Source organism: Eleginops maclovinus, chromosome 23, assembly GCF_036324505.1.
Source record: "Eleginops maclovinus isolate JMC-PN-2008 ecotype Puerto Natales chromosome 23, JC_Emac_rtc_rv5, whole genome shotgun sequence".
Taxonomy (NCBI): Eukaryota; Metazoa; Chordata; class Actinopteri; order Perciformes; family Eleginopidae; genus Eleginops; species Eleginops maclovinus.
This window is the reverse complement of record NC_086371.1, coordinates 130001-140000: the sequence shown is the minus strand read 5'-3', so window position 1 is coordinate 140000 and position 10000 is coordinate 130001. Positions and strand designations below refer to the sequence as shown.

The following is a 10000-nucleotide window of genomic DNA, read 5'->3' as shown; positions in this document are numbered from 1 at the left end:
CGTGCGGCGGGATCATCTACTTCACGCTCTACCTGCCCTACGTGCTCTGCGTCGCCTGGCAGGACTACATCGGCTTCGGGGCCAAAGTTTTCGCGGTAAGAGCTTCGCCCGCCAACCCACGTCTCGTACGATGTTGAGAGACCTGAACAATAAAACTAATGAACTATAAAACTAATGAACTATAAAACTAATGAACTATAAAACTAATGAACTATAAAACTAAGGAACTATAAAACTAAGGAACTATAAAACTAATGAACTATAAAACTAATGAACTATAAAACTAATGAACTATAAAACTAATGAACTATAAAACTAATGAACTATAAAACTAATGAACTATAAAACTAATGAACTATAAAACTAATGAACTATAAAACTAATGAACTATAAAACTAATGAACTATAAAACTAATGAACTATAAAACTAATGAACTATAAAACTAATGAACTATAAAACTAAGGAACTATAAAACTAATGAACTATAAAACTAATGAACTATAAAACTAAGGAACTATAAAACTAATGAACTATAAAACTAATGAACTATAAAACTAATGAACTATAAAACTAAGGAACTATAAAACTAATGAACTATAAAACTAATGAACTATAAAACTAATGAACTATAAAACTAATGAACTATTGAACTATAGAACTATAAAACTAATGAACTATAAAACTAATGAACTATAAAACTAATGAACTATAAAACTAATGAACTATAAAAACTAATGAACTATAAAACTAATGAACTATAAAACTAATGAACTATAAAACTAATGAACTATAAAACTAATGAACTATAAAACTAATGAACTATAAAACTAAGGAACTATAAAACTAATGAACTATAAAACTAATGAACTATAAAACTAATGAACTATAAAACTAATGAACTATAAAACTAATGAACTATAAAACTAATGAACTATAAAACTAATGAACTATAAAACTAATGAACTATAAAACTAATGAACTATAAAACTAAGGAACTATAAAACTAATGAACTATAAAACTAAGGAACTATAAAACTAATGAACTATAAAACTAATGAACTATTGAACTATAGAACTATAAAACTAATGAACTATAAAACTAATGAACTATAAAACTAATGAACTATAAAACTAAGGAACTATAAAACTAATGAACTATAAAACTAATGAACTATAAAACTAATGAACTATAAAACTAAGGAACTATAAAACTAAGGAACTATAAAACTAATGAACTATAAAACTAATGAACTATAAAACTAATGAACTATAAAACTAATGAACTATAAAACTAATGAACTATAAAACTAATGAACTATAAAACTAATGAACTATAAAACTAATGAACTATTGAACTATAGAACTATAAAACTAATGAACTATAAAACTAATGAACTATAAAACTAATGAACTATAAAACTAAGGAACTATAAAACTAATGAACTATAAAACTAATGAACTATAAAACTAATGAACTATAAAACTAATGAACTATAAAACTAATGAACTATAAAACTAATGAACTATAAAACTAATGAACTATAAAACTAATGAACTATTGAACTATAGAACTATAAAACTAATGAACTATAAAACTAATGAACTATAAAACTAATGAACTATAAAACTAATGAACTATTGAACTATAGAACTATAAAACTAATGAACTATAAAACTAATGAACTATTGAACTATAGAACTATAAAACTAATGAACTATAAAACTAATGAACTATAAAACTAATGAACTATAAAACTAATGAACTATAAAACTAATGAACTATAAAACTAATGAACTATTGAACTATAGAACTATAAAACTAATGAACTATTGAACTATAGAAACTAATGAACTATTGAACTATAGAACTATAAAACTAATGAACTATAAAACTAAGGAACTATAAAACTAATGAACTATAAACCAATGAACTATAAAACTAATGAACTATAAAACTAATGAACTATAAAACTAATGAACTATAAAACTAATGAACTATAAAACTAATGAACTATAAAACTAAGGAACTATAAAACTAAGGAACTATAAAACTAATGAACTATAAAACTAATGAACTATAAAACTAATGAACTATAAAACTAATGAACTATAAAACTAATGAACTATAAAACTAATGAACTATAAAACTAAGGAACTATAAAACTAAGGAACTATAAAACTAATGAACTATAAAACTAAGGAACTATAAAACTAATGAACTATAAAACTAATGAACTATAAAACTAATGAACTATAAAACTAATGAACTATAAAACTAATGAACTATAAAACTAATGAACTATAAAACTAATGAACTATAAAACTAAGGAACTATAAAACTAATGAACTATAAAACTAAGGAACTATAAAACTAAGGAACTATAAAACTAAGGAACTATAAAACTAATGAACCCCCAGAGCCTACTGTCCCCCGTGGCGTTTGGGTTCGGCTGTGAATACTTCGCCCTGTTCGAGGAGCAGGGAGTGGGCATCCAGTGGAGGAACCTGGTGTCCAGCCCACTGGAGGAGGATGACTTCAGCCTGCGCACCGCCATCATCATGATGTATGTGGACTCATTCCTGTATGGCCTGCTCACCTGGTACCTGGAGGCCGTGTTCCCAGGTGAGACCAGCAGGACTGAAAAACAGAACCAGAGTTCCTCCATTAGTCCCGCAGCCGGGCTTTACGGTGTTAGAGCAGGAGGGACGGAGCAGGTAAAGAGTCAGCAACAATCAAGTCAGAGAGCAACTCACACATTAGAAATAAAGTACACCACCCGTGAGTACACCATGCGTACACCCGTGAGTACACCCATGCGTACACCCGTGAGTACACCCATGCGTACACCCGTGAGTACACCCATGCGTACACACGTGAGTACACCCATGAGTACTCGGGGAAGTACATACCATGCGTACACCATGAGTACACATGTGAGTACACCCAATAAGTACACCGGGGATTACATACCATGAGTACACCCGGGAGTACATACCCATGAGTACACATGCATGAGTACACCGGAGAGTACATACCCATGAGTACACATGCATGAGTACACCGGGAGTACATACCCATGAGTACACACGCATGAGTACACCCGGGAGTACATACCCATGAGTACACATGCATGAGTTACACCCGGGAAGTACATACCCAAGAGTACACACGCATGAGTACACCGGGAGTACATACCCATGAGTACACACGCATGAGTACACCCGGGAGAACATACCCATGAGTACACCCGGGAGAACATACCCATGAGTACACCCGGGAGAACATACCCATGAGAACATACCCATGAGTACACCCGGGAGTACATACCCATGAGTACATACCCATGAGTACACACGCATGAGTACACCCGTGACCAGCCCCGTAGGACCAGCGGAATAAAACAAAAGAAGACCAGGGGATAACATTTCAGGAACCCAAAGCACTATGGGAAAAGGCTTCATATCCCAAAATGCACTGCGGTTCCCCTTTCCTATGAAGCAGTCCTGAGTTGTCCTGTCTGTGTCTCAGGTCAGTACGGGATCCCTCGGCCCTGGTTCTTCCTCTTCACCAAGTCCTACTGGTGTGGGGAACTGGACAGGAGGTCCAGCAAAGTCCCTCTGAGCCGGAAAGAAAACCCAGAAGGTGAGAGATTGTTACTCTGAAAGAGACTTCCTGTGACCTTTACTGTGAAAGACTTCCTGTGACCTTTACTGTGAAAGACTTCCTGTGACCTTTACTCTGAAAGAGACTTCCTGTGACCTTTACTCTGAAAGACACTTCCTGTGACCTTTACTGTGAAAGACTTCCTGTGACCTTTACTGTGAAAGACTTCCTGTGACCTTTACTCTGAAAGAGACTTCCTGTGACCTTTACTCTGAAAGACACTTCCTGTGACCTTTACTGTGAAAGACTTCCTGTGACCTTTACTGTGAAAGAGACTTCCTGTGAGCTTTACTGTGAAAGAGACTTCCTGTGACCTTTACTGTGAAAGAGACTTCCTGTGACCTTTACTGTGAAAGACTTCCTGTGACCTTTACTGTGAAAGACACTTCCTGTGACCTTTACTGTGAAAGAGACTTCCTGTGACCTTTACTGTGAAAGAGACTTCCTGTGACCTTTACTGTGAAAGACTTCCTGTGACCTTTACTGTGAAAGACACTTCCTGTGACCTTTACTGTGAAAGAGACTTCCTGTGACCTTTACTCTGAAAGAGACTTCCTGTGACCTTTACTGTGAAAGACTTCCTGTGACCTTTACTGTGAAAGACTTCCTGTGACCTTTACTGTGAAAGAGACTTCCTGTGACCTTTACTGTGAAAGAGACTTCCTGTGACCTTTACTGTGAAAGAGACTTCCTGTGACCTTTACTGTGAAAGACTTCCTGTGACCTTTACTCTGAAAGAGACTTCCTGTGACCTTTACTCTGAAAGACACTTCCTGTGACCTTTACTGTGAAAGACTTCCTGTGACCTTTACTGTGAAAGAGACTTCCTGTGACCTTTACTGTGAAAGAGACTTCCTGTGACCTTTACTGTGAAAGACACTTCCTGTGACCTTTACTCTGAAAGAGACTTCCTGTGACCTTTACTCTGAAAGACACTTCCTGTGACCTTTACTGTGAAAGACTTCCTGTGACCTTTACTGTGAAAGAGACTTCCTGTGACCTTTACTGTGAAAGAGACTTCCTGTGACCTTTACTGTGAAAGACACTTCCTGTGACCTTTACTCTGAAAGAGACTTCCTGTGACCTTTACTCTGAAAGACACTTCCTGTGACCTTTACTGTGAAAGACTTCCTGTGAGCTTTACTGTGAAAGACTTCCTGGGACCTTTACTGTGAAAGAAACTTCCTGTGACCTTTACTGTGAAAGAGACTTCCTGTGACCTTTACTGTGAAAGACTTTCCTGTGACCTTTACTGTGAAAGACACTTCCTGTGACCTTTACTGTGAAAGACACTTCCTGTGACCTTTACTGTGAAAGACACTTCCTGTGAGCTTTACTGTGAAAGAGACTTCCTGTGACCTTTACTGTGAAAGACTTCCTGTGACCTTTACTGTGAAAGACACTTCCTGTGACCTTTACTGTGAAAGACATTTCCTGTGACCTTTACTGTGAAAGAGACTTCCTGTGACCTTTACTGTGAAAGAGACTTCCTGTACCTTTACTGTGAAAGAGACTTCCTGTGACCTTTACTGTGAAAGAGACTTCCTGTGACCTTTACTGTGAAAGAGACTTCCTGTGACCTTTACTGTGAAAGAAACTTCCTGTGACCTTTACTGTGAAAGACACTTCCTGTGAAAGAGAGTTTCCTGTCCTGTGTTTCCAGTGGTGTGTATGGAGGAGGAACCGGCTCACCTGGAGCTCGGGGTCTACATCGAGAACCTGGTGAAGGTTTACCGCCACGGCAAGAAGCTGGCGGTGGACGGACTGACGCTGGGCTTCTACGAGGGACAGATCACATCCTTCCTGGGACACAACGGGGCCGGCAAGACCACCACCATGTGAGTAAAGACTAAAGACCACCACCATGTGAGTAAAGACTAAAGACCACCACCATGTGAGTAAAGACTAGAGATAACCACGGTGTGAGTAAAGACTAGAGACAACCACCATGTAAGTAAAGACTAGAGACCACCACGGTGTGAGTAAAGACTACAGACAACCACCATGTAAGTAAAGACTAGAGACCACCACGGTGTGAGTAAAGACTACAGACAACCACCGTGTGAGTAAAGACTAGAGATAACCACGGTGTGAGTAAAGACTAGAGACAACCACCATGTAAGTAAAGACTAGAGACCACCACGGTGTGAGTAAAGACTACAGACAACCACCGTGTGAGTAAAGACTAGAGACAACCACCGTGTGAGTAAAGACTAGAGACAACCACCGTGTGAGTAAAGACTAGAGAGAACCACCGTGTGAGTAAAGACTAGAGACAAACACCGTGTGAGTAAAGACTAGAGACAACCACGGTGTGAGTAAAGACTACAGACAACCACCGTGTGAGTAAAGACTAGAGACAACCACCGTGTGAGTAAAGACTAGAGACAACCACCGTGTGAGTAAAGACTAGAGACAACCACGGTGTGAGTAAAGACTAGAGACCACCATGTGAGTAAAGACTAGAGACCACCACGGTGTGAGTAAAGACTACAGACAACCACCGTGTGAGTAAAGACTAGAGACAACCACCGTGTGAGTAAAGACTAGAGACAACCACGGTTTGAGTAAAGACTAGAGACCACCATGTGAGTAAAGACTAGAGACAACCACGGTGTGAGTAAAGACTAGAGACAACCACCGTGTGAGTAAAGACTAGAGACAACCACGGTGTGAGTAAAGACTAAAGACAACCACGGTGTGAGTAAAGACTAGAGACAACCACGGTGTGAGTAAAGACTAGAGACAACCACGGTGTGAGTAAAGACTAAAGACAACCACGGTGTGAGTAAAGACTAAAGACAACCACGGTGTGAGTAAAGACTAGAGACAACCACGGTGTGAGTAAAGACTAGAGACAACCACGGTGTGAGTAAAGACTAGAGACAACCACCGTGTGAGTAAAGACTAGAGACCACCATGTGAGTAAAGACTAGAGACAACCACCATGTGAGTAAAGACTAGAGACAACCACGGGGTGAGTAAAGACTAGAGACAACCACGGTGTGAGTAAAGACTAGAGACAACCACGGTGTGAGTAAAGACTAGAGACCACCATGTGAGTAAAGACTAGAGACAACCACGGTGTGAGTAAAGACTAGAGACAACCACCGTGTGAGTAAAGACTAGAGACAACCACCGTGTGAGTAAAGACTAGAGACAACCACTGTGTGAGTAAAGACTAGAGACCACCATGTGAGTAAAGACTAGAGACAACCACCGTGTGAGTAAAGACTCAACACAACCACCGTGTGAGTAAAGACTAGAGACAACCACTGTGTGAGTAAAGACTAGAGACAACCACCGTGTGAGTAAAGACTAGAGACAACCACCGTGTGAGTAAAGACTAAAGACAACCACCGTGTGATTGAAGACCAGAGACCACCGTGTGAGTAAAGACTAGAGACCACCGTGTGAGTAAAGACTAGAGACCACCGTGTGAGTAAAGACTAGAGACCACCGTGTGAGTAAAGACTAGAGACCACCGTGTGAGTAAAGACTAGAGACAACCGTGTGAGTAAAGACTAGAGACAACCACGGTGTGAGTAAAGACTAGAGACAACCACCATGTGAGTAAAGACTAGAGACAACCGTGTGAGTAAAGACTAGAGACAACCACCATGTGAGTAAAGCTTAGAGACCGCCATGTGAGTAAAGACTAGAGACCACCATGTGAGTAAAGACTAGACAACCACCATGTGAGTAAAGACTAGAGACAACCGTGTGAGTAAAGACTAGAGACAACCACCATGTGAGTAAAGCTTAGAGACCGCCATGTGAGTAAAGACTAAAGACCACCATGTGAGTAAAGACTAGACAACCACCATGTGAGTAAAGACTAGAGACAACCACCATGTGATTAAAGCCTAGAGACCACCACCATGTGAGTAAAGACTAGAGACAACCGTGTGAGTAGAGACTAGAGACAACCACCGTGTGAGTAAAGACTAGAGGCAACCGTGTGAGTAAAGACTAGAGACAACGCCATGTGAGTACAGACTAGGGACAACCGTGTGAGTAAAGACTAGAGACCACCATGTGAGTAAAGCTTAGAGACCGCCATGTGAGTAAAGACTAGAGACCACCGTGTGAGTACAGACTAGAGACAACCACCATGTGAGTACAGACTAGAGACCACCATGTGAGTAAAGACTAGAGACAACTGTGTGAGTAAAGACTAGAGACCACCATGTGAGTACAGACTAGAGACAACCACCATGTGAGTAAAGACTAGAGACAACCATGTGAGTAAAGACTAGAGACAACCGTGTGAGTAAAGACTAGACAACCACCATGTGAGTAAAGACTAGAGACAACCGTGTGAGTAAAGACTAGAGACCACCATGTGAGTAAAGACTAGAGACAACCGTGTGAGTAAAGACTAGAGACCACCATGTGAGTAAAGACTAGAGACAACCGTGTGAGTAAAGACTAGACAACCACCATGTGAGTAAAGACTAGAGACAACCGTGTGAGTAAAGACTAGAGACCACCTTGTGAGTAAAGACTAGACAACCACCATGTGAGTAAAGACTAGAGACAACCGTGTGAGTAAAGACTAGAGACAACCGTGTGAGTTAAGACTAGACAACCACCGTGTGAGTAAAGACTAGAGACCACCATGTGAGTAAAGACTAGAGACCACCATGTGAGTAAAGACTAGAGACCACCATGTGAGTAAAGACTAGAGACAACCGTGTGATTAAAGACTAGAGACCACCATGTGAGTAAAGACTAGAGACAACCACCATGTGAGTAAAGACTAGAGACCACCGTGTGAGTAAAGACTAGAGACAACCACCATGTGAGTAAAGACTAGAGACAACCGTGTGAGTAAAGACTAGAGACAACCGTGTGAGTAAAGACTAGAGACCACCATGTGAGTAAAGACTAGAGACCACCATGTGAGTAAAGACTAGAGACAACCGTGTGAGTAAAGACTAGAGACCACCATGTGAGTAAAGACTAGAGACCACCATGTGAGTAAAGACTAGAGACCACCGTGTGAGTAAAGACTAGAGACCACCATGTGAGTAAAGACTAGAGACCACCATGTGAGTAAAGACTAGAGACCACCGTGTGAGTAAAGACTAGAGACCACCATGTGAGTAAAGACTAGAGACCACCATGTGAGTAAAGACTAGAGACCACCATGTGAGTAAAGACTAGAGACCACCGTGTGAGTAAAGACTAGAGACCACCATGTGAGTAAAGACTAGAGACCACCATGTGAGTAAAGACTAGAGACCACCATGTGAGTAAAGACTAGAGACCACCATGTGAGTAAAGACTAGAGACCACCGTGTGAGTAAAGACTAGAGACAACCGTGTGAGTAAAGACTAGAGACCACCATGTGAGTAAAGACTAGAGGTAAGATGAGATTTTGTGTTTCTAACGTCGCCCTCCCTCTCTTCCTCAGGTCCATCCTCACGGGTCTGTTCCCCCCCACCTCAGGGACGGCCTACATCCTGGGTCGAGACATCCGGACCGAACTGAGTGCCATCAGGCAGAGTCTTGGTGTCTGTCCTCAACACAACGTCCTTTTCAGCATGTGAGTCCTCCAAACCGTTTCTGGACGTCAGTGGGTCGGGGGTCTCTTTAGTTTCGTCCTGTCTCACCATGCCCAACCCCCCCTCCCCCCCAGGCTGACGGTGGAGGAGCACATCTGGTTCTATGGGCGTCTGAAGGGTCTCTCTGAGCAGCAGGTCCAGGCCGAGGTGGAGCAGATCCTGCAGGACACCGGCTTGCCTCACAAGCGCAAGTCTAGGACCAGTGCTCTGTCGGGGGGCATGCAGAGGAAGCTGTCCGTGGCCCTGGCCTTCGTGGGGGGGTCGAAGGTGGTGATCCTGGACGAGCCCACAGCCGGCGTCGACCCGTATGCCCGGAGAGGGATCTGGGACCTGCTGCTGCAGTACCGGCAGGGTGAGACTGAAGGGGTTCTTTGTCTATACAATCACTGGTCATCTGCTTTCAGATGTGGTGTCCTCCCCGTCCCTATAGTGACATCATTACGGAACACTCGCGCTGCTATTTGCTAGCGTTTAGGTCGACGATAAAAACCCGACTTAGTACAGAGGCCCACAGGTGCAAATGCGCTGCAGCTTCAGAACCGATGCAGGTATAGAAACAATAATCCGAACTCATGCACAACATCTCCAGCAGCTCGAGGAACATGAGCAGCGTTATCTCAAAGCTGCAGGAACCACAGAGCACACTGATAATGAATAGCACCTCTTGACAGGAAGTAGTAATGTCGCAGGTGGCCCCCTCTATGATCTGTATCTATCTATCAGCTTGGTCCGTGTCGTGGTTTAACTTCCTGTCCCCCCCCACT

General features: G+C 41.5%; 1 protein-coding gene across 1 annotated transcript in view; it reads left to right on the top strand.

Moving 5' to 3' along the window:
* Positions 1-10000, top strand: part of LOC134859656 (phospholipid-transporting ATPase ABCA1-like) — a 61466-nt gene that overhangs the window by 22859 nt on the left and 28607 nt on the right. The window contains 6 exon segments of the mRNA XM_063876285.1: positions 1-95; positions 2420-2624; positions 3531-3644; positions 5329-5503; positions 9086-9217; positions 9311-9588. The exon segment at positions 1-95 is cut by the window's left edge and continues 127 nt beyond it. Coding sequence (XP_063732355.1) covers positions 1-95; positions 2420-2624; positions 3531-3644; positions 5329-5503; positions 9086-9217; positions 9311-9588 — 999 coding nt within the window.